Source organism: Spodoptera frugiperda, chromosome 14 (assembly GCF_023101765.2).
Source record: "Spodoptera frugiperda isolate SF20-4 chromosome 14, AGI-APGP_CSIRO_Sfru_2.0, whole genome shotgun sequence".
NCBI classification, from domain to species: domain Eukaryota; kingdom Metazoa; phylum Arthropoda; class Insecta; order Lepidoptera; family Noctuidae; genus Spodoptera; species Spodoptera frugiperda.
Window position 1 is genome coordinate 7,094,553 of NC_064225.1, and position 24,435 is coordinate 7,118,987.

At 35.6% G+C, this 24,435-nt stretch overlaps 1 protein-coding gene across 7 annotated transcripts in view; it reads left to right on the plus strand.

Moving 5' to 3' along the window:
• LOC118279182 (multiple C2 and transmembrane domain-containing protein) overlaps positions 1-24,435 on the plus strand; it is a 229,978-nt gene that overhangs the window by 199,802 nt on the left and 5,741 nt on the right. For 4 of the 7 annotated variants that reach the window (XM_035598731.2, XM_050698373.1, XM_050698374.1 and 1 more), the window contains 11 exons: positions 12,573-12,724; positions 13,655-13,813; positions 17,006-17,192; positions 17,759-17,955; positions 19,005-19,218; positions 20,736-20,881; positions 21,410-21,555; positions 22,653-22,729; positions 23,096-23,202; positions 23,647-23,756; positions 24,052-24,149. In XM_035598731.2, coding sequence (XP_035454624.2) covers positions 12,573-12,724; positions 13,655-13,813; positions 17,006-17,192; positions 17,759-17,955; positions 19,005-19,218; positions 20,736-20,881; positions 21,410-21,555; positions 22,653-22,729; positions 23,096-23,202; positions 23,647-23,756; positions 24,052-24,149 — 1,593 coding nt within the window. Of the gene's footprint in view, positions 1-5,084; positions 5,603-6,157; positions 6,303-12,572; positions 12,725-13,654; positions 13,814-17,005; positions 17,193-17,758; positions 17,956-19,004; positions 19,219-20,735; positions 20,882-21,409; positions 21,556-22,652; positions 22,730-23,095; positions 23,203-23,646; positions 23,757-24,051; positions 24,150-24,435 lie in introns of all 7 variants that reach the window. The other 3 variants (XM_035598739.2, XM_050698376.1, XM_050698375.1) reach the window with 2 other exon arrangements.

The following is a 24,435-nucleotide window of genomic DNA, read 5'->3' on the forward strand; positions in this document are numbered from 1 at the left end:
AGGAATAGAATTAAGTTTGGAAATGAACCAGTATACATATAACGGTATAAAACAAGAAGCTCATTCTCTATTACAAAACTAAAGACAAACATATTAATCTCATTTGTTATTTCATTGTTTTCCTACAAGTCACGGAAACGAATCAGTATGTAATAATTTCCTGAATTACACACGATATTTTGATTCTACAATATGTGGGCTGTTCACACTCACAATCAAGGTCGGAGGAAAAATAGACGCCAATAAAATACACACTTGTTCTTGATAGCAATAATTTAGATGTAAAGAAGTAAACAGTTTTATTTCATGAGTCATTTGATTCAAGAAAAGTTAATGAGAATTATTCTTATAATTTTATTGTATCTTTCATGAGACATACTAAATTAATTAACATATAATGTTATCGGCTTACTCACGTAACTGTTTAAGCATTAGCAGAAGCAGCGCGCCGCGTCTTGTGTCGCGGAATGCTGCTCATGAATATGAGCCTCTAGCATGGGTTGAAACTAGTCGAGTTCCTTGTCAGACAGTTACGTGAGTAAGCCGATAACATATGATAATTAACTATTCTTATGATTTGGTACTCCTAGTACTACCTTCCTACCAGTACTACAGAATAACCTACTATTGTGTTACTATTCTGTTATTGTCATTGTCAATTCGGAACAATTCGAATTGAGCTCGAACGCTTGCGCGTCTGTCATTGGTCGAGATTATTCTCACTACCAATGAGATGGCGGGCCGCGATCAAGCTCACTCCGAATGTTTTAAATTGAGAATTACAGAATAGCCTAACTGGTATAAAATTGTAATAAGTAACTACAGAGAAATCGAATGGTAATCATATCTTGGAAATCTGGGGGCACGGCAGTGCCCCCGCCAAGTCGAGCAAAAAAAAGCGGCACGGCCGTACCATCCTTTTCTCGAAGCAATTCGGGCCTTTTTCGACCCCCTATAATTCGGTTGTGGATAAAGCAAGAAACCTGAATCTTCAGTAACTAATCCGGCATTGTATAAACACGGAATATTTAAAATTTCAGTCAATTTGAACCAGTAGTTTAAGAATGACAACTTGTTAAAGTTTCTAAATTTTGTCACTCACTGACTCACCGATCATCAAAAGTCCAAGGCACTTCTAGCAGACTTAGAAGCTTCATATTTGGAATACATATAGAGTTTAGTGTCTTAATCATGGGAAAACTTAAATATTTTGTAATTTCGGTCCAGTTTTCCAAATACACCAACTGCATCAATAACTTTGTAATCCCATATAAATATATGGGATTACAAAGTTATTTATGCAGTTGGTGGTTGGTGGTGGTTATAAATTTAATAGGTGTAGATAGGTACCTACCATATGAGGCAAGGGAGGGGGTATAGGGTGGGTAAGGGTGTGTTTAGCCCCTGAAACTGAACAACATTATTACTTGTAAAATGGTCGACGTAATGAAAAACACATGATTGGACATGTCTTGAAGTACGAAAATCTAATAAAAGCCTATGCTATAACTATACATAAAAGTCAGGGCCTAAGCCTAAGTAATGCGCTGATGGATATAGGTTCTGCAGTGTTCACATCCGGTCAAGCTTACGTGGCACTTTCGAGAGTTACAAGTCTGGGCGGTTTACATCTCATTAATGTCGACTTTGGAAGTATTAAAGCGCAGGAATCATCAATTTGTGAATACAACAGATTAAGAAGTATTTACCGTCCAGACTTGTCAAAAATTGAGACATCAAAGCCTCCGAGAAAAGCCCATAGAGACAGGGAGTGGGCTTTGAGAAAAACTGTGGCTGAAGCTCAAGAAGTAGTACCGGAAAAGAAAAAGAGGAAGACTACATATAAAAATAAGAAAATATCATAAGACCTTTAACAAAATTCGTTAGAAGTAGATGGTATCAAAAAGAAAGGCTCTACAAAAAGAAGTGAGATCCCATCAAAAACATCCTGTAAAAAACCCAAGTCTCGCAGCTCAGTCTTTCTACCGTCAAAAGTTGTGAGATCCATGTAATACCAAGTCGGTTAATCTATTTAGTGTCTACTTGAAGGACCTTCTGTCTTAAGTTATTACATAAGTTATTATCATGCCAATATTAAAAATATTTAACGTTTTAAACAAATAGATCGACTTGGACATCGCATGAAAACAAAATGAATATTACAATATTATATTAGATTCTTTAGTCTCTCGCGCCTCACGCGATTGAAACTCTCGTTCCTATTGGTCGCTGGCCCGTCGTGCTGTGTAGTGTGATACATACTAATAATCAAATCAAGCGATGTCCAAGTCGATCTATTTGTTTAAAACGTTAAATATTTTTAATATTGGCATGATAATAACTTATGTAATAACTTAAGACAGAAGGTCCTTCAAGTAGACACTAAATAGATTAACCGACTTGGTATTACATGGATCTCACAACTTTTGACGGTAGAAAGACTGAGCTGCGAGACTTGGGTTTTTTACAGGATGTTTTTGATGGGATTAATTATAACAAAAATAATTTGCTGATGAACTTAAAAAACTTTAAGGGAAAGAATGCCCTTGATAACTGTCCAATTAACTAAACAAATATGTCTTCTTTCGCATTTTATTGTTTTAAATAACCGCTTCGCGAAGCTATTAAAATTGTTTTTCATTGAATGTCCGTGAACGGCGTGAACTAAAAGTTTTAATTGAGATTGAGAACTGAAATATTCAAAATTTAATCAAAAGTTAAATTGAATCTAATTCAACGGGTTTCAGAAACAAATAATATTTTTGATCGAAAAAAATAATTTAATTTCTAAAACAAAATAATGATTTTAAGTAATTGGATAACCTAGATTTTGAGTTTAAAGTTAATAAAAAATAGTTTTGTCCCTACCGATTACTTAATGTGTAAATAGGCGTAAAAATCGTTTCTTTTTAAATTTTCAGGAAGTAGGTTGTCAATCTGACAGCTCTAAAGTAAGGTTCTATATGATATATATTATTCCAACAAATACATTAATTGTTGTTCCAGTTCTAGATTTTTTACAAATAGGATAAGCGTTTGCAAAACATCTATGACGCAGGGTAAATACGCATTAGTAAATCCTGCGGTAAAATGGGTTTTTTTTACAAACATAAACTCTTGCACATACTGGTAATTTAAAATACAGAAATAATACATGTAACACCTACTTTGTTTCATATACATATTGCAAGCGTTCATAGGCCACGGTAACAACTTACCATCAGGTGGGCCGTGTGCTTTCTTGCCACAGTCGTGGTAAAAAAAACCTTTCCACCAGTTATGTTAAGAGTCCCATATAATAAGGGGTTAGACTAGACTACCTATGTACATAATTATTCTGACTGCCTTGTTGGTCGAGTGGTCGCAAATGCGACTGCCGGGCAAGGGGTCTCGGTTTCATTTACCGGTTCGGGCAAAGCATTACTGAGCTTTTTAGCAAAATATCTCAGTAGTAGCACGGAGTCCGGAATTGTGCCCAGTATATGGCAATAGGCTCACCCCCTATTACATAGGACTGATAACACAAATGGTGAAAATTAGATGTACATTGTATAGTGGCATTACGTGCCGTGATGTGCACCTCTGCCTACCCCTTCTGGGATAAAAGGCGTGACGTTAGATCATCAGAATTATACTGAGTACGATTCCAGGCAGCGAAAAGCTACAATAATATTTCGTCTAAACCAGCTTTCCGTCAAAGCAATCCGCATATTCGACCACAGTTGCGCTTTGCGACCGATCAACAAGGCAGTCATATATTTCGTCTAGTAAAACTACCATTAACAATAGACGATCGCCAATCTCACGACTATTAAAGTGACTCATGCTTCATTGTAACTGCTCGAATACTCTTCGATTCTCAATCGAATGTCAACTCTGTCGTTTTGTTATAAAGTCCAGATTTGATTGAGTGAACTTGATAGATTGATGTAGGTTCATGTGCGGCCATTTGGACATTATTCGTTTCTGATATTTTTAGACATAAACGAACCGGTTTTAGCCGGTACTTTACTTGTGTTGTTATTTTTTGCTCAGTTTGATGTATGCTGTGTTTTGACTTCAGAACGAATTTAATATCTTAATCTGTTTGTATTGTTATTTTGTAATACTGATAAACTGATGATTTATTCTTTTTTTTTATTTGGACACCCGAAACACCAGATGCTTTACAAGTGCGTTGTCGGCATTTTAAGGGTTAGAAATTTAAAAGTTGTTGAGGAATCGGGGTTTGGGAAGGGGGTAATTGTGCCTCTTACTCACACCATTAACAGAACGCAAGCGTTGTCACACGTCTATTTTCTGTGAGGCCGTGGTATCACTCCAGTTGAACGAGTCCATTCGTGTTTCTCACAGTTCTTTCAAATCTACGACCAACTATAACTAACATACTTGTTTGTCTTACGAAGCTGATGTTGATTAAAATAAATATTGACATAAAATTTAATATAGGAGACAGAGCATCCATTGGCAATACCAACATTTCGTTTCCATCCGTAAAGATGAAAAGACATTGGGAAGTTATGACGTCATAAATTATTATCATGATTGATTTATAAAAAGAAAATTATTAAAAGGGTATATACTGTATACAGTAATGGTAATAGAAGGTAGTATAAAAATAAAAACATCAAATTCAAACGGAAACAGGCATTAATTTAAAATAATGGAATTGATCGATTACTAAGATTAGTCGTTTCCATTTTCATTATTCTAACAGAAAGTCCCCGATTCTTTTATTATGTTTTTTATCATGACAACGCTAAACAAACCGTGTTTATTATTCGAAGTGAGAAGTAATGCTTCTCGTTAGCTAACATTTGCTGTTTACATCCAAAAATACATACATATCTTCATAGGTATCTGTTATATTGTTTTCCGCGTTCAAAAACCGTAGTTCAGTGTTTCTCGTGAATCCAAACAAACTATATGTTCCGGATCTCAAGTTTTCCTTAATTTTACCGCGAATTAACTAAGTTCCAAACACTTATAAAGTCAACAAACTATTTTCTAAGAATGTACTTTATGTTGGGAATCAGTTCGCAGTTTAGATTATAACTTTAGTTCTAATTTTATGTTTAAAAAAGGTGTAGATAAAATCATTTCGTGTGTAACAGTGATAGAAGAAACATGTGTTGTTAAGGATCAAAGTGAAATAAAGCACAAAAATGACTGAAAAGAAAATGGACCGATTGAAAAATCGGTTCATGACATTGCAAGGAAAGATACAAGACCGCATGGACGAATTCCAAGACCAAGTGCAGAATAAAATAGAAAAGTCAAAGCTATCGAAGTTTATTGCTCATTTGTCTGAAGAAACAAGGAGTTCTGTTGATGATAATTCTGTAGAAAGTGTTGAACTCAGTTCTAGTGAGGGTGACGTTGGTAAGGAGAATCCAACTATACCTTCATTTGTTATTGATGGACCGACAGACAATGAAAACCCAAAGGATGTTTGCAAGGAATTTCTTAAAGCTGAACAAGGTACCGGCACCGTACTTTACAAAAGTCGGTCGGCGTGCAACCTCGCGTACGATGATAGGAATAATGAGAGCTCCAGTGAATCTTGTTTGTCGTGTTTATCCTCCAGTGATGACAGAGAAAGGTAATTGAATTTAAATTGAACTTTTGTATTTTTGTCCCTAATTTATTTACCCTTTAGGAATATTGTGGTTATTTGACCGTCATCAAATATTTGGTTTTGGAAACATTGCAATATTTTTTCCTTTTGGAAGTTGATGGTCGGTCATTGTTAATATTAGTGTTTTCCTATACAATTTAATTAAAATTTCATTCATTCAATTCAAATAATTATGACCACAATGATTAATTTATTTCTATTTACACCCTATTTTTGCTCATTTATTTTTGTATCCTCGTTAGTTTTCATTTCAATTTTATTATGCCAACGTTAATATTTTTAAAGACAATTATATTTAGAAAGTTGCTCATAATTTTCTTTTATACAAGTTTTACTGCCACACTCAGAGTCATTTAATGATTACTTAACCCAGTCCTTATCAATTGTTTTCAATACAAAATCGTTACTAAGTAATAGTTTAAGTAATCATTAAATATCTCTGAGTGCGGCAATATATTCTTATGTTCTCTCATAGCATTTAATACATTTTTTCTTTATTCCTTTGACTTATTACCACAGAATGTCAGAACCGCGTCCAAGAGCTGGTAGTCTTCCTCCAGGAGCCGCCTTGGACCAACCATCACCATTACTGGTTTGCGACCTCATCGAGAAGTTCAGCAACAAATTCCCAAAATTCAAGAGCCAAGGCGACCGATTCCATAGGGTATTCCTGGTTTTTTAGCGTTGGTGTTAACAGCATGCGTTTTTTGTACGCTTTCTTTTACTGTGGTGTGATCTAACTCGGCAATGGATGGTGTTTCTATTGTTTTCTACGCTGTATCTACATTGCTGTTACTAACTATGTGTATAGAATTATGATGGACTATTATTAAAACTACTTATGGAAATTATGTTATTTTCTTAACATGGGCGTGATATTTCATGTTCATCTTGTTAAGTGTCGTCATTAGTGGTAATGATAACTATTTGTGTTATAGGTACTATAACGTCGTAAACAGTTAGTATTCCCTTTGCTTCATCACGTTTTGCAAGAATCATAAGATTTAATTCCTGTCATTTCTTGTACCTTAAGATAATCGTTATAATAATCGGCTTATAACTTAGTTTAATTAATCAATACTATGCACATTTTTTGTGAGCTTAGTTACGTGTCAAGATCTGAAAATAATTAACAGTACCTAATTTGTTTTAATAATCATAGTATTTAATATTCAGGGCCTGTTTTACAATATCTGCAGCCTTACTAGTGCATTATTAGACGTATTTAAAGGTTATATTATAATTCATACAATGCTAATCTTTATATATATAATTCTTCTGTACGTGTGTATGTCACTGAACTTCTCTTAAACGACTGGATCGATTTTGATGATTTTTTTTGTGTGTGTTCAAGGGGATCTGAGAATGGTTTACATTCACAATTTTGTCCGCTTGACAATGTTTTTTTAATTAAATTTTAATTTATTTGTAGTTGTTGATTTTGGAATGTTTTACATTGGATCCGACAGACGGCGCTACCATCGCAGTGTCAAATATTAATGACGTTAGATATTGTCATAACATTTGAATGACAATTTTCATCAAAAAGGTCCAGAATGTTTTAGCTTATTAAAAAAAGTTTAAAATTTTCAAATTAAAGACGTGTAGACAGGACAACGTCTGTCGGGTCCGCTAGTATTTTATAGAACCAAATCAAGGAAGAAAGTTATTTACTTTATAGAATTTTACCAAAAAAACACAATATATTTAATACCAACATTATTCTTGAAAGGTTTTCCAAATCAAAGCTCAAATGACCCTAAAAGTAAATACGAATTCATTTCCTCTGTAGATTTCACGGAAATTTCTTCACTTTTACAACAATGAAAATGAAAATGTCGCATAGAAAATTGGATTCTATGGCAGACTCGTAGGCGACACGACGTTCCTCGGCTTTCCTCGGCTTGCAGATTTTGATGTCACGATTGGAATAATCGATTCCATTGAACATCAATTCCAATTTCATTCATGACATTCGTATTGGAAGACTGAAGAAACTGTTTTCGCTTTTAACTGTGGTTTCGCGCACGCGATAGCGTCGATTTTAATTTCGCCTTCTTTAAACTTCTTTGAGCATTTCAAATTCCGATTATGAACTTTGAATTTTAACGATCAATTAAGTGAATGTATTGTTTATTAGGTATCAATCACCCAAAATGGGTTAAGATGCTCTAGCTGTGCTTAACTTGTGTGACCATATTGCTTGCATGTTGGGACTCCTCCATATTTGTCTAACACGTAACATCAGCTTTCATACGACCACCAACAAGAGCTACAGTAAAACGGGGTGAATAGAATTCGAACACAGAAGAAGGGTGAGAGGTGAATAGATACAGAAGAGGGGTGAATAAACGTTGGGATAATGTTCTAACATCTATTCACCCCATTCCTTTATATCTATTCACCTTTAGAATTCTATTTACCTCATTTTACCGTTACCCTGGCAGTTTGAAAGTCAGACACCTAAAAACGGGCTAACCAAAGAGTATCATCTCATAAACTTTCGGAAAATACCAAGCACTAAGATATAGGGTTGAACGATCTACTATCTTAAGCCTTGAAACGCCTTGTCCCATTAAACTGGAGGAGGGCAAACAACAATGCGTCATTGATCACGTATCGCTTAAGTTTCCAAGTTTAATACCTTAAGTTTAAGCCCCAAATAGTTTAGCTCCTCTAAAACAGTATTATGTTTAACTTGAGTTATTCTCAACATGATATATGAAGTTTGCTTTCACTAAAGATGAGGTCTTAGGTTAGACAAAACTTAGCGAATCTTTTGAGAATATCCTAAATAATTGTTACGCAATAGCCACGTTTGCAGCCAAAGACAATATTAGATTTAAGGTGATTTTCCACCAGTGATGTGCTATGCTATGTTGCTGTGGATGCCTTTGGCTTCCACCAAGCATATTCATTGGTATCGATAGTGGATAGGGAAATCATAACACACATTCATAGTACGCATCCATAGCACACATTTTTCCACATAATATAACATATCTTAGTTGAGTGCGTTTTCATCAGTGCTAAGGTACCAATGAATATGATTGGTATGGACCAAACGCATCCACAGCAACGTAGGATAGTAAATCTTAGATGGAAAAGCACCTTTAAACTCCTAATTTTAATTTGCCACTTGATCTTCATCTTAAAACCGCGAATAAATACAGTACCTATGAGTTGGCTTTACGTTAAACGAAAACGAAAGCACATTCGGCGCGCTGATTGGCCGACGCGAATGAACCAACCAATCAGAGGGCCGGAAACCCTCTCGTTTCGTTTTCGTACTATGTAAAGCTAACTCGTACTAAGGGTACAGAAGTAGTCCAATGGAACTGGCATATACATGTGTATAAAAGTTCCTAAATAAATAAAGAATTAAAAAAGGTACAGTTCCACACAAGAATAGGTTTACTTATTCATCTTCTTATTTGAATACAGAAGTAGAGGTCGATTACAAAAATCAGGTTAAGTAATTCTCATGGATCCCTTTCGTAAATAGAGACCTCAGAATAAGATGGGTTCCGTTCATACATATGCAAACGGTTTGAAAGTTAGATTAGAATCTCAGACTTCATTCCGTACCTTTAGTACGAGTTGGGTTTACGCTTAAGCTAATCGAAAGGAGACCGCGTTCGGCGCGTTCATCGTATAAGAAAACAATATAACGAATCAAATTTTAGAAGTGGGAGAAAATACATCATTTCTACGTAAGAAACGTATCTAAAAGTGACGTTACACGATATTTTAAATCTATATATCTTCGAAAGAATATTTAATTCCGTAAAAAGATAAAAAATACGTGTCTAGTATTTTAAAATAATCAACAAGATGGACATTAAATTTAAAATACACAAATAGTTATATACCCTATAGTCATTGTTGTTGATGTTATTATTGCTAGTACGGAAATCAGACTAATTAGTAATGTAATAAGTGGCAGCAATTTCCTCAATCCCTATTACGTAAGTGATATTAGAATAGAAGAAATATAAAAACAAATTCTTCCGCACAGAACAACTCTTTATGTGATCCACAGATTGTTGTTTCGGGTCTGAGTGTCACCACACAGGAGAAAATCCTAGTGTTTTTATTTTAAGGCTGAAAAATCATCTAATGACTTTCCAGCCGTTTGCGAGGTGAGAGGGAGTGTTCGTCTCTTACTGACTAAAAACCACCTAGTTCCTACTCCTGCTTTTTGAGCCGGAGCCCCGGTAAGCCCGCTAGGTAGTCCGCAGCTCCGGATCAGAGGAAATCCTAGTGTGGAGCAACGTTTTTTAAAAAGAAAATTGACTACGCAAACAGAAGTAGGTACCTATAGCAAAGTAATGACCAAATCTTCATCGCCCTTTGTTTTAAGGTCATCAGCTGACATATTTCATTAAGTTGATCGATGAGTCGACGCGAGCCATTACTTCTATCGATGACTACACCATTGGAAATAGTATAGCTCTTTGATTTATGGGAATGATATAATTCTAGTATAGTCTGTTACTAAGTCCCCAGACGTCTTTCTGCCTTATCCAATTACTATTACGTAATTTATGGGGATCGGCACTAAATTATACAAGTGTGGGAGAACCATGCTTTGGCACGAATGGGTCGGCTCGACCGGCTCGACGGGAGTGATACCACAACCTCACAGGAAACTGACGTGAAACAACGCTTGCGTTGTGTTTCGTTGTGTGAGTTAGGTTACTGGAGGCCCTATTACCCCCCTTCCCAATCTTCCCCAACAACCCTTAAATTCCCAACCTTCAAAAGGCCGGTATCGCACTTCTAACGGGCGGCGGCGATTGCTTACCATCAGGCGATATGTCTGATCGTTTACCGGCTTGTAGCATAAAAAATAGTCAATACAGATATCAAAAAATATGCGCAAAAAGGTTATAACAAATTATACTATGTATTTGCAAGCTACTTGAAACCCTATACCAACCTGCAATAAATATCATATTTCATTGCCATTTATATACCTAATAATATCTAGATTCTCGCAGTGAGGCAGGAAATTATAGTCCGGACTGATGTATTATACTGCTACCATATATTCATTCATTCCATATTCCTATATTGCTAGAAGCCTAAAGAGTAATGAACCCAATTTGGGACCACAATTAAGGAAAAATAGCGAAATATATGGAACTACTTTTTTCCCCGAAATAGTAAATAAGACTAATTTGGGTCTTGTACGTTGAAACTCCTTTTGAAGATGGTTGCAGGACAAAATGTGTGGGTGTGTGAGTGTGTGGGTGTGTAATAAATGTGGTCCTTACTAATATTATTTAGTTGAATTTTTGGTGTTTGTTTTTGTGTATTCATTTTGGTTACTAACAAATGCGCATATCGTGGTATTTGTAATTTATTTATTAACACGTTAAATGCACATTAAAGGCCTTGGTGACCAGCGATAGCGGAGGATTTACGTTCAACAGTTTTCAATCGAATAAAGTACCATTTATTAGGATTGGGGCTTTTTAATATAATCCAACGATTAAAAATGAAAATGAAAAATGAATTCATAACTTCTATGATATTGATTCCGAGACGACCTATGAGCTTGTGTACCTAATTATGCGAAGCGTGCGATAGATTTTCTACTTTAACGCTTTGTAATAAAGTCGAATACACATTCTACAGTTTAAGGTATAACTTGTTATGCTGGCATCTAGAAAATAGATTTTGAATATGTTTATTTACTCACGATGTTTCTCTTAAAACGTTTTCTCGTCAAAACTAATGGAAACATATTATGTTTCCCAGAAAATTATTAGGAAACGGCTTAAAGTGTTTGTTTATGAGTTCCTGTCAATTTATTTAAACGAAACTGAGCATTCAATCAGCTTTAATATTGTATTGATACATCAATATTTATGTTCTTAGAAATGAGTTGGAATCTTCTTCTTCACGCCTCTTATGCCTAAAGGGGTAGGCAGAAGTGCACATTATGGCACGTAATGCCACTCACTTTTCACAATTTGTGTTGTAAGTCCCATGTAATATGTGGTGGTGGTAGTGATGAGCACATTTCCAGACTCCGTGCTACTACTGAGAAATTTTTGAAAAACTGAAAAAAATCCCAGCAATATTTCGCCCAACCCGGGAATCGAACCCGAGACCCCTTGCCTGGCAGTCGCACTTGCAACCACTCGGTCAACGAAGCAGTCAAATGAGTTGAATGGTTAGAAGAAATAAAATGTCCGCTTTAAAACTAAACTATTTTAACTTTTGAAGAAAGTATCCTATCTATGTCTGTAATCTTATAAAACCCTTCCGAATTACGTCAGGGAAGGTGAAATTTTCATCGTCATTTACCAAATTTTTGCGCCGATTCTTAGTTTTATTAAATTCCTTTGAGCTTCGCGAATAGTCAGAATTTTCAATCAATTTTGCTCGATAAGACGATAGACGACATTAATTTATTAAATTAAATAGATAAAATTAATCACAACAGATGGTACTTAGAACAGAAGTTCGATAGAAATAGGGGAAGACCTATATTCCTAGCAAAGTGTGATACCAAACTGAAATTATTATGCTGATAACGATATTTATTAGTCGCAAAACATTACTATTTTAATATGTAACCTTAAAGTTTGTAAAAAACGCGCCCAATTATTAATTACATAATTCTTTTTCAATCTTTTATTCAAGGGGCTTTTAAATGGTTAACAAGAGTCCTCCACTAACCAACAATAGGGATAATGTCAATATTATGTTCTCCATAACAATTAGGAAAAAAATAATAACCTTCCTAGCTTCCTAAAGTCAGTTAAAATGTTACTAATTTCTGCGCAGTTTGATTTTGGGCCCTCATCTATTTCAGAAGACCGTGAGACCATGGTCTTTTGGGCGGAAAAGACCAAAGAAGAAAGTCTTCTCTGGTCTTTTCAAATAATTGTTATCATACTAAATAATGATTCTTTTTCAGTATTTAATGAAGAACACGAGGCTGAGTGATGTGAACAAACGGCTGAAGGCGCAAATATGGAGTTCAGTGGTCACCATCGTGCTGGTCGAAGCTAAGAATCTTCCCGCCATGGATCTAGATACTAGATCTAGCGACCCTTATTGTAAATTTAGGTAAGTATCTAGAGGTTTTGTTTAAAATCTACCGTGAGTCTTGAAACATACTGAATTTATTACAACAACGGCTTGCTCATGTGAATATTATTCGAGAAAAGCTCTACAAGTTTCATGTCATACCGGGACTCTTATTTATGGACAGCGTGAGACGACGTACTAACGTCACACGCAGCCAACTTGTTGAGATTTTTTTTGAGTAGTTCACGTGAAGAAATCTATTAAAACAATTTCAAAACAACAATTATTATTACAAAGAAACAATTTAAATGGTTTTTCCGATAAAATATATTCATAGATAAAATAAAGATGTTTACATCAAACGAACAATCTGCAGACATCGACAGACACTAGTGTTTGAGATGCAATTTAAAACTTTAATCTTGTTCTAACAATTTCTGCAATAAAAATCAAACCATAAGTTCGAGTCATAATGTTTATTTTAGTTTAAAATCTTTTATGAAATTATTATTTTAAGTCATTACCATTGTTAACAACAAAGAATACAAGAAATCGATTTTATTAGTATTACGTGTTGAAAAATGCAAGTAGATACATAAACATTTCTGATGCACGGTGTACCCGTTAAAAAACTCAGATTCATCATCCGTGCATTTGTCTCCTATTCTTTCCTTCTAAATAACATGTAAAGAAATAAAATAAATGCATGTTTATATTATAACTTTCGGGAGACATACTAAATTAATTATTATGTTTTTCGGCTTACTCACGTAATTATTTGACGAGAAACACTGATATCAAGCCGACTGGTATCAAGCCGCATCGTGTGTCGCGGAATGCTCATGAATATGAGCCTCTAGCATGGCTTGAAACTAGTCGATTTAAAAAATAGCATACAAATATACAAGACTACATCTACCTTTGTATCTTTAATACAAATCATCATCTAAACTATAATTTCTCTTCCAGGTTAGGTAACGAAAAATACAAAAGTAAGGTAGTTTGGAAGTCTTTACATCCCTCATGGCTGGAGCAGTTTGACTTGCACCTGTATGATGACCAGGAACAAATACTGGAGGTCACGGTCTGGGACAAGGATAAACAGTCTAAAGACGACTTTATTGGCAGGTGAGAGGAGTTTACTTCTGAAGAAAACAATCTTTCAAAAGCAGATTAGGTATGATGACGAAGTCAAAGTCAAAGTCAGAATTATTTATTTCAAATAGACCAGGAAGGCATTTTTGAACGTCAAAGCTAATATAATAATGTTAAAAAATTCTGTCTATCCGTCAGTCCTCTAGTTGCTCTATTTGCTCGTTCCAAATTGGAGTAGAACGAGCAAGAAATTCCATAGGCTACTCTTTTCAATCAGTTTCACAATACGAAATCGTCAGAATCGTGATAGTTATAAATCAACTAAGAAATAAAGCAGAAAGATAAGAGCTTTATAAATTACACATTAATGATTTACGTCATCGTAAGAAATAAACTGAAAGCAATTCAGATTATAAAAACTCTGATCTGGTTAACATTTAGTTTCCAGATCTAGATTTCGGTCGGATCTGATTATTGATCATTCTGTTATTCTTTACCTACTAATAAGACCAGAAATCGATCAGTGGAAACCGTTTAGTATGAATACCGAAACTAAAAGACGGTCTTTGTGATGTTTCTAAAAATATTCGTTTGTTTTAATTATTTTTCCGTACTAAGCAGATAGTCCCATAGAAACTGGCTTTGTGCCAAATTCCATGATCAATATGAAGTACTTCATTTCACTTCCTGATTCTATGTAACAAATAAGAATAACATTATTCCCTTCTGGGTCACTCAAAGCCTTACGAAGAAAAACAAGCTAGTTATTTTTCCATCTATCCATTGGATTTTGATCCCAGCCCTAAAGATCATAAAGTAGAAATTGCTTTAATACCCGGTCGTACCTGAACACAGTCATAAAGAGCAAATTGCTCATCACTTGGTTTCGAAGCTGTAACACAAATTGGTTTACTTAACAACCTTTTATAATGGGGGGGCATTAGAACTAAAGCTGTTATAGCCAAGGGAACGTAATGGGGGTACGCTAGACTGCACCCTCTACTATAAAAAGTTTATAGTCTATTAGGGAAAAAATCTGGTCTTAGGGATGTGTCGTAACAGGCGTTGCACAGTGAGGACTCGGTGCGCCTTACAAGTATTGAAGGTGACCACTGTGGTGGTTTTAGTGAGGTAAAAACCTAAAGTTTTAAGATCTTATAGACTAGTATTGCTCCAAATCGAAGGTCAAATCTGGAGTCAATTTGAGACAATCGTTGGTTTTAATTGGTTATGGGTTTCAGATTACTCATATTCTGCATGTTTCAAAGTTATTTGTTTTTGGTATCTGGGGGCACGGCAGTGCCCCGCCAAGTCGAGCAAAAAAAAGCGGCACGGCCGTACCATCCTTTTCTCGAAGCAATTCGGGCCTTTTTCGACCCCCTATAATTCGGTTGTGGATAAAGCAAGAAACCTGAATCTTCAGTAACTAATCCGGCATTGTATAAACACGGAATATTTAAAATTTCAGTCAATTTGAACCAGTAGTTTAAGAATGACAACTTGTTAAAGTTTCTAAATTTTGTCACTCACTGACTCACCGATCATCAAAAGTCCAAGGCACTTCTAGCAGACTTAGAAGCTTCATATTTGGAATACATATAGAGTTTAGTGTCTTAATCATGGGAAAACTTATTTTGTAATTTCGGTCCAGTTTTCCAAATACACCAACTGCATCAATAACTTTGTAATCCCATATAAATATATGGGGTTACAAAGTTATTTATGCAGTTGGTGGTTGGTGGTGGTTATAAATTTAATAGGTGTAGATAGGTACCTACCATATGAGGCAAGGGAGGGGGTATAGGGTGGGTAAGGGTGTGTTTAGCCCATGAAACTGAACAACATTATTACTTGTAAAATGGTCGACGTAATGAAAAACACATGATTGGACATGTCTTGAAGTACGAAAATCTAATAAAACAATATATTATAATTTAAATCTGTTATATATAAATTGTTAGCGCGACTAGCCTCCTTACAAACAGACTGGCCTCTATTTTACTCTATGACTGACAAGCAAAATATACGCCAAAATGACAGAACAATGAAATGTGAATGCCTTCGAGCGGGCGGCAGCCGCACGCATACGTGCGAGCGCCCTCATGCTGTTCGGATGTGCCTCGAAACCTAACCAAGTTGTTGTCCAAGTCAATCTATTTGTTTAAAACGTTAAATATTTTTAATATTGGCATGATAATAACTTATGTAATAACTTAAGACAGAAGGTCCTTCAAGTAGACACTAAATAGATTAACCGACTTGGTATTACATGGATCTCACAACTTTTGACGGTAGAAAGACTGAGCTGCGAGACTTGGGTTTTTTACAGGATGTTTTTGATGGGATTCTAACTTTTCAATAAAGGCAATATCAATTTGTATGATAAGTTAGCCAAGCACAAACACGTCTTGAAGGAAATCTTAACAATCAATTTTATTGTCCAATCTAGTTAAAGTACCTAAATAATCTTAAATCTATCTGCACAAATACTTTAAAGTGTATACTAAATACTATATCCAGGAACTATGATATTAGATTTTGCAAGTAATCCAAAACAAAGAAAATATACCTTAAAATGAACCTAAAATGCTACTAGAGAGAGGTGGTAATTAATTACAAGAGCAAATTGTATAGTGTTACCTTATTTAATTAATGCTGCGAGCGATTATGATTTGGGTCGACAGGTTTAGTTTATAAAGGCCAATGAACTCGTGGGGACTAAATTGGCTAATGACAACAAGAGTGCTAATTTTTACATCAGTGATAATTATTGCGTGTGTTCGTTTGCATTAGCACACATGACATAATAAGTATTTTAGTTTAACTGCATGGTAAATGCGATGGCTGGGCAATGGAGCAACTCTTTGTGTGATACACAAATTGTTGTTTCGAGTCTGGGTGTAATGTGTATGTGAACTTGTATGTTTGGACACGTACCCACGACTCATCAGAAGTCCTAATGTGGGGCAACGTAAAAGTGGGTTTGCAGAAGTAAGTAGAGGCAGTATAAAAGGTCTCTATCAAATAAATAGTGCTTTATGCCTGAAACCAACCATTCGTAATGCAAAATCCTTGGACTTTTTATTGTTATTATTTTCGGTAGTAAATCGGTTCGGAATTCGGTTAAAGAGGAGGGGTGATGTACACGGCAATTATTTTGCACTTGTATTCAGGTAACAATGCAACCCAAGAAATAAGCAACTTTAATATCCATTCTTTTCACAGATGTGCAATAGACTTATCAAGATTAGAAAGAGAGAAAACACATAATATATGGAAGGACCTGGAGGATGGGAATGGACAAATATTTCTGCTGCTTACCATCAGTGGCACGACACAGTCGGAGACCATCACAGACCTCAGCAGTTACAAGGAGAACCCGAGAGATAGAGAAATTGTTGAGAGGCGATATGTAAGTTGTTCAATGTTTGTAGTGGACTGGCTTCTACCAATATTGTTTTGTTTCTCACAGTATACGGGTGTCTCTGAAGTCGACGTTCAAGTGGCACTAGCGGATCGGCAAGGTTCCAACTGTTATCAGAACAATATAAAGTCGTCAGAGTCAAAAGACTGGCACAGGGTGTACTTTTTCGTGAATAGCACATAAGTCACTGTAATTTAAAAACTATAGGACTTAGGTTTTTTACTGATAATAGTTGGAACCTTGGCGTTCGCTTTGTGCCAACACTTGGACGTCGACTTCAGGGATATCCTGTATATTGTTTTAATCAATTAAAATCAACTCTCAAACCATCCCCACCCCCTCATTAACTGGTCATGACTATTAAGAAAACAATTAGTCCAGTCAAATATTTGATCTCCATTTAGTGTAACTAACTCAGTTCACTTATAAACACAATTTTAATACAGTAACAAAATCCTAGATAAGCTGATCAATAAACCAAAAGATGAAACAACAGACAAAGAACTGTTTCATGTTAAAAAAATGCATTACTACATTTTATGCTTATTTCGCAGACATGGTACAATCTAAACGAACAATCGAGTGGCGTTGGATGGCTTTGTGTCAAAGTATACGGAGCTAAAGGACTGGCAGCTGCAGACTTAGGGGGTAAATCTGACCCCTTCTGTGTGCTGGAACTGGGGAACGCAAGGCTACAGACACACACGGAGTACAAGACGCTAACACCGAATTGGATGAAGATCTTTACGTTGTAAGTGGACTTTGTAGTTGATTTTATGATATTAGTAAACAGGGCAGATGACTATTTTTTTAATGTCCGTCTTGTAGATTATTTAAAAATATTAGACACGTATTTTTTATTTTCTTACGGAAACAAATACTTTCGAAGATATAGGTATCGATTTGAAATATCGCGTGACGTCACTTCTAGGTACATTTTATATATAGAAATGACGTTTTTGCGTTCGAGTTATATGCACTTTCTAAGATTATTTGGACAAACGGTGAAGGAAAATCATTGTGAGGAAACCTGGACTTATAGTTTCTAATTGTAAGTTCTACGCCGACCCGCATTGAGCAAGCGTGGTGGTAAAAGCTCAAATTTCCTCCGTGAGAGAGGCCTTTGGTCAGTAGAAGCCATTTATATGCTGATATTGATGATGAAGACCAACGATCGTTGTTTGTTTTCATCGTTGATGAAATGAGTAGGTATACTTATTAGATAAAACTAAACAATCAATAGTCTCAAGAATAACTTGCCTTAGTTGGTATCTTATGAAACCTAAGCGAAGATCTCAAGTAGTTTCACAAAGTTTAACTACAAAGTTCTTACTCTAGATAGATCCTCTCAGTAAACGTAGTGCACATGTGTGGTACAACGAAATATGTTGCATTCTCTTGTATTCAACACATGTATTGCAACATCTGTGCTGAACTAAATTACGTCTGTGTGCCGTTTTAAAATGGATGAAGTTGTTAGCTATTCTATACAATTTTAGATAAAGAACATCTCTTTACATATATATCTGACACTAAATTTCAAAACCTAAATCCATTTAAGAATTAGTTGAGGCCAAAAGAAGGCCAGACGATTTGTTCGCAGCGAAATGGAAGGATTTTGTGCGAAGATGGATGGCTGATGAATTAGTTTTAAGTAATTAAAATTATTGTACTTTTGTTGGTCAAATAAGTATAGTCACATAGTTTCACAGGTTAGCTATTTCTTCTTCGTAGCATAGCTATATAGCCATACACCCTTAATATTATCTTTAAAATTAATAATAAATTTCCACTCCTCAGTACAGTGAAGGATATCACATCAATACTAGAGATAACAGTATACGATGAGGACCACGACCATAAAGTGGAGTTCCTCGGGAAGCTGGCTGTTCCACTGCTGAACATCAGGAACGGGGAGAAGCGATGGTACGCCTTGAAGGACAAGAAGATGAGAGCGCGAGCGAAGGGGAACTTCCCACAGATACTGTTGGAGATGCTGGTCATATGGAATCCCGTGAGTAATTACTTAATCTATACTATATCTTTATATATATAATTCTTCTGTACGTGTGTATGTCACTGAACTTCTCTTAAACGACTGGATCGATTTTGATGATTTTTTTTTGTGTGTGTTCAAGGGGATCTGAGAATGGTTTACATTCACAATTTTGTCCGCTGGACAATGTTTTTTTAATTAAATTTTAATTTATTTGTAGTTGTTGATTTTGGAATGTTTTACATTGGATCCGACAGACGGCGCTACCATCGCAGTGTCAAATATTAATGACGTTAGATATTGTCATAACATTTGAATGACAATTTTCATCAAAAAGGTCCAGAATGTTTTAGCTTATTAAAAAAAGTTTAAAATTTTCAAATTAAAGACGTGTAGACAGGACAACGTCTGTCGGGTCCGCTAGTAATATTATAAAGCTGAAGAGTTTGTTTGTTTGTTTGAACGCGCTAATCTCAGGAACTACGGATCCGATTTGAATAATTCTTTTTGTGTTGGATAGAACATTGATTGAGGAAGGTTATAAGGTATAAAACATCACGTTACGATCAATCGATCAATAGGAACCGAGCAGAGCGGGTGAAATCACGCGGAAGTAGCTAGTGTTTAATATTACTTCAATAGAAATGTAAAAAGATACTTCTTTGCCTACAAAATATATTCTAGGTATATGTGCTCGGAGTCTCTCTGAAGGATCACATCTGTTTCGAGGTGATTCGACAGAGAACTAAAGTTACCGACGTAGTCAAAGGATTAGCAAGCTGAAGTGGCTGTGGGCCGGTCACAATTGTCGAAGAATCGATGACTGTAATTGTTTTCTAGAGTGGAGACCGCGTCTAGGCAAGCGTAGTGTAGGGTGCCCTCCAGCTAGGTGGAGTGACGATATCCACAAAGTGGCTGGTAGTAGTTCGATGTAAAAACTAAACTTGATTCTCCTGCATAAAATACAATGGATTATTAAAAATTTTATTAGTCTTGATCACGACTTTGACCTTTAATTAACGAAATTCCTTATGGAATGTTTAGATTGGACCAAATTGTTAAACAAAATAAAATGCATATATAGCTATAACCTAGAAATATCGAATGACGTCAATCCAAGACACCAAAAAACTCACGCTACAAAGACTCCCTAAACTAAACATGCTTTAAAAATAAACAAACATAATAATGAAGCAACAACTAAATATAGATTATCTCTATGTAGATTCAGCAACCATTGTCCCGATAGTCGTATCTGCCAATGGCCTCATAGCCAAAAGCCTCGACCAACACCTGAGTAGGCTAACGTTAGACGGTTGGATCAAGAGCCTGATGCAGAAAGCAGTACTTCTGGACACGGCGCGTATTGTTCAGAAATTCTTCTCTCTTGAGCCCTGACCACCGGTACGGTTACTGGTGGGCTACTGCTTTTAATATTTTTAAGTGTTTTTTTTCTAATTAAATATTTATAAAAATAACAAGTAAGGTAAATAAATAAATGATCAATAAATAAGCAACAACAAATATTGTTACAGTTGAAGGCAGCGATAAGGGCAGTGAACCCGAAGGAACCGAAGTACATGCATCAGGAGGCGAAGTTCAAGAGACAGCTGTTTATACGAAACGTAATGAGACTGAAAGCTATCATCATGTGGTTTATAGAAGTTGGGAAGATTTTACAGTAAGTTATAATGTAGATCTAATCAAACCTTCAAGAAAAGTGCGTATTCCTTTTTAAAAGGCCGGCAACGCACCTGTATCTCCTATGTGTTATGGGTGCCCATAGGGGCAAAGATCGCTTACCATCAGGTGATAAGTCTGCTCGTTTGCCTACTATTCCGTAATTAAAGAATATTCTAGTTGAAATCGTGAAAAAACTTTAGAATTTTGATAGGAATGTTATAAAGACTCTACTAAATAAAGTAAATTTAAAAAAAACCATTTCATATATAGAAAGTTCTACTCAGATTGTGGATACCAAACGTACATAAGCTGTAGACGATGAAGACAATTTCTATGGGTTATAGATTGACATTGAATCTGGTCCAAGTCCATGATACGTATGGCTACAATACTCACCCATTACAATGCACACCCTTCCACGTTCCAACAGGAGGCTTATTTTAATTCTTTACAAATTGATGATGAAAGTGATGATTAGGATGCTACTCTTCCAAACATTGTGCAAACTTAACCTTTTCCCTTTTAGAGACTGTTTTGAATGGGAATCGAGAATACGTTCGTTCTTAGGCCTGTTGTTATGGCTCGCCTTCTGTTATTACTATGAGATGTGGATGCTGCCTCTACTGATCTTAATGTTCTTCGGTAGAGCCTGGCTTATTTATAGACTAACTGGTACGTACAACTATATTCATCAACACTTTGAATTTCTATAATGCTTAGTACTGATGGTATTTCTTCATCAACTTGTCCCTTGCTTTGTAGATTTGTTTAATATTATTATAGCATACTTCATTTGTCTGTTCTTTTTTCCTTTTAAGTTTTGTTTTATCTCCTCTCCTTCTTCTATCTTCATTGAGCTTTATTTCTTACTTTCATCTTAATCTCCGTACTCTGCGTGTTCGGTGCTCTGATTGGTTGGTTTACTAGAGCCGGCCAATCAGAGCGCCGAACGTGCTTTCGTTTCGATTACTTTAAATGTAAAGCAAACTCGTACTAAGGGTACTGATCTATTTTCTTTTAATTATTTAGTGTCTTTTTTCCTTATTTATTTTCTACGCATTCGTTATCTTTATGTTCTTAAATTTATTTACGAGTTTCATTATTTTTAGTATACCTTTTATTTTATTTTTTTAGTTAAAATCAAATACTTCCTGAAATGTTTACGAAGTGATCCGTGGGCTTATTTTAAATATTTATTTCTTAGTAAGTCTGGATGTTGTATGTCTTGTCTGTCTGTCTATTGTTTGTTGTTTGTAAGATAATATCCAGTAGCTATCTATCTATTCTTAGTCGTATGTCAATCTAAGTTGTGTGTCTTTCTTTTTCTAACCAAAACATGCGTATTACCCAGTAGTTTAACCATTCTTTTTTCGCTAACAATCTTATCTGTCTCAATTTATCTTTCATTATAGTATAGAAGTTACGTACTTTCCAATACTAGCCATACAAGTAAATTATCCTATGCAGCTAATAAGAGAATTTTGCAACCTGTCCAATGTATAAAGTAAAATATATGAATGTGTTTTAAAAATTAAAGGTTTCTGTTGCTTTAACTGGTGTCTTTATGTCTCAATTTTGCCGCCTAAACAAATGGCATTTATACGAGTAAATACCTAGAAAAATAAATGCATGGGGCCAAAATCATACAGAGACTTTACTCCCACTACTAGTTGCGTCCAAATGCCATTTGTCTAGAGGGGCTGAACTGTTAGCAGTATAGGATGGATACAATCAAAAATTCTTGTCTAATACTCCTCTTGTGTCTCTAGGAGGCAATCCTCTGTTGGTGCCAGTGGATGATGAGGATCTTTTAGCTGAGGAAGATGATGAAGACGAAGCTGATAAGGTAACTACTGTTCAACTGTTTACTTCTATTCATTCTTCTTTGTAACGTCCCGCCTTTTATCCCCAAAGGGGTAGCCATTACGGTAGAACATTACGGCACGTAATGCCGCTGTACAATGTACACCCTCTTTTCACCATTTGTGTTATAATTCCTATGATATAGGGGGTGAGCCATATACTGGGCACAATTCCAGACTCCGTGCTACTACTGATAAATTTACGAAAAACCCAATAATACTTTGCCCGAACCGGAAATCGAACCCGAAACCCCTTGCCTGGCGATCGCACTAGCGACTACTCGGACAACGAGGCCGTAATCGTTCTTCTTTCAATTAAAATTTCTAACAATGTGCTGGTACTTTCCCAGGAGGAAAAGAAATCGCTGAAAGAGAGACTGCAAGCGATACAAGAAGTGACGCAAACTGTACAAAACGCGATTGGTTATGTCGCCTCTCTAGGAGAAGCGGTTAAGAAGTAAGATAATAACATAATTCATAAGTAGCTAATTAAGATTACTATTGTTGTCCTATTTTTCATTAGTACAATGTAGGTATATTTTTGACTAGCTACTACCGCGCGGTTTCACCCGCTCTGCTTGGCTCCTATTGCCATAGCGTGATGTTTTATAACCTATAGCCTTCCCCGATAAAAGCACTACTCAAAACAAAAATAATTATTCAAATCGGACCTAGTAGTTCCGGAGATTAGCGCGTTGATACAAACAAACTCTTCAGCTTTATAATATTTGTATATATACCTGTGTTGGTAATGGGAGCTATAGTCCTATTGTCATATACCTACAGGGTACAGGAGATGTAGAGTCCTACTACTTTCCATACCTAATTTCTAATCTATTCTAGAGCTAATCTTGTGAAAAGAAATATTATTTTAATTAACGAAAATGTTCTTAATTTTCAGCTTGACGAACTTCACAGTGCCATATCTAAGTTATTTAGCAATAATAATGTTATTAGGAGCTATGATCGTGTTATACGTCATACCTTTGAGGTATCTGCTTATGGCGTGGGGTGAGTTACATTTCATTAGATTTAGATTTCAGCCATGATCGTCCCACTGCAGGGCAAAGACATTTCCCATTATCTTGCTTAAAATATTATTACTGGCAACATTTTTAAAGTCTACCAGAATAAAAATCTAGATGGCGCTAAACGCTAAACTTACATCTGGTAACATAAATATACATACAATTTTTAAATTGCTGTTGCTTCTAATGTACAAGAAAATTAATGTTCAAACTGATTTTCCATTTCTGAGTCCATCTGTGTCTCCAAATCCACACAAATAATAATGATTGATTTTCAGGTATAAATAAGTTTACAAGGAAAATCCTTCGACCACACACGATACCCAATAATGAAGTGTTAGACCTACTATCGAGGGTGCCGGACGATGAAACCCTGGTGAGTAAACTTCATTAGATAACCATTAACCAACTCTAAATAACTTATTTTAGGGTTGTAATTGGTTTAAGCCTAGAGCCAGAATTCCTTATGGCTAGAACTCTGAACTGTGAATATCTCTCTAGAAATCGATAGATGCACTTACGTGGCATAAATATTAATAATTAAAACGTGTCAATTTGTAAAAAAATAATTAAAATCATCCATCTACTCTACTCATCCAAACTTTTTTTTCGCAGCTGACATTAGGACAAAATCATAATACTCCAACGACTGAAAAAAGCTT